This window comes from Lottia gigantea (assembly GCF_000327385.1).
Source record: "Lottia gigantea unplaced genomic scaffold LOTGIsca_153, whole genome shotgun sequence".
Lineage (NCBI taxonomy): Eukaryota > Metazoa > Mollusca > Gastropoda > Lottiidae > Lottia > Lottia gigantea.
Window position 1 is genome coordinate 390,175 of NW_008707846.1, and position 967 is coordinate 391,141.

The window sequence follows — 967 nt, forward strand, 5'->3', positions numbered from 1 at the left end:
ATATTCTTCAGACAAAACTTATATTCATATATTAAATTTAACGCTCGTAAAGTTCTTCAGTTTATCAATGGTACAAAAAATGTAGAAACTAAAGAATTAGAAATTAACGACGAAAACAACAAGGCTAATCACTTATATGAAGTTAAAACGAGTGGAAAATATATAGATAGGTTTAGAATGTTAATCATACCAGATAATGAAGAAGATGAACTTTCATTGAGTGAATTTGATATGATATTGGAGACGGAAACTTCACCATCAATGAATATCATTAGAAATCCAGAACCAGAAAAAGAAGCAAGCAGTTATGACTTTTTACGAACGACAGACTTTGAATACGTAAAACTATATTTTGTTAATAAAAGTTTTTTTTTTACATAAAGACGGAATTATCTATCCAGATGTATTGTAAATGTTAAACACTTTCCATCTCTTGCTTTAACAGAAGTTCACTTAATTTAATTACCTATAAAATGGAACTAGAAAGCAGACAAAACCACATGATAAAAAAACAAAATGAACTAAAAGAAAAACTAAAACACTTTATAAAGAAATGGTTGAAGAAGAATGGTATGAAAGTACTAGAATGGTTCCGAAACACACCGAAAAAGAAAACGTAGAAAAAGTTTACTCACATACACACACTTTTATAAGATATTTTATCAGACAATCCATTAAAGGAGGAAGAGTTTCGGCAAATCGAAAATCATTTGAAACGAATAAAATGGATGAAATTTGTAATGTATTAATGGAGTTTAGTGAAACACCAAGTGATAATATAATTGATTTATATAAAGAGTATAGTAAAAGTAAAAAAGATAAAACGGAAGTTAATTCAAAACTTAAAAAACTAAAATGTACTAAACTAATGGCCTTTGATGCAAAGGGTTTATACGCTTCCGCCATGTCGGATTTAGACAGTGAATATCCTAAAGCGGAAAGTGGTAGACCGTTTCTACCGAAAAGA

General features: G+C 29.0%; 1 protein-coding gene across 1 annotated transcript in view; it reads left to right on the forward strand.

The window, feature by feature from the left end:
- Nucleotides 1-553: 553 nt before the first annotated feature.
- LOTGIDRAFT_173258 (hypothetical protein) overlaps nucleotides 554-967 on the forward strand; it is a gene marked incomplete at both ends in the record, with an annotated part of 1,438 nt that continues 1,024 nt past the window's right edge. The window contains one exon of the mRNA XM_009050724.1: nucleotides 554-944. Within this exon, the coding sequence (XP_009048972.1) occupies nucleotides 554-944 (391 nt within the window). The remainder of the gene's footprint in view (nucleotides 945-967) is intronic.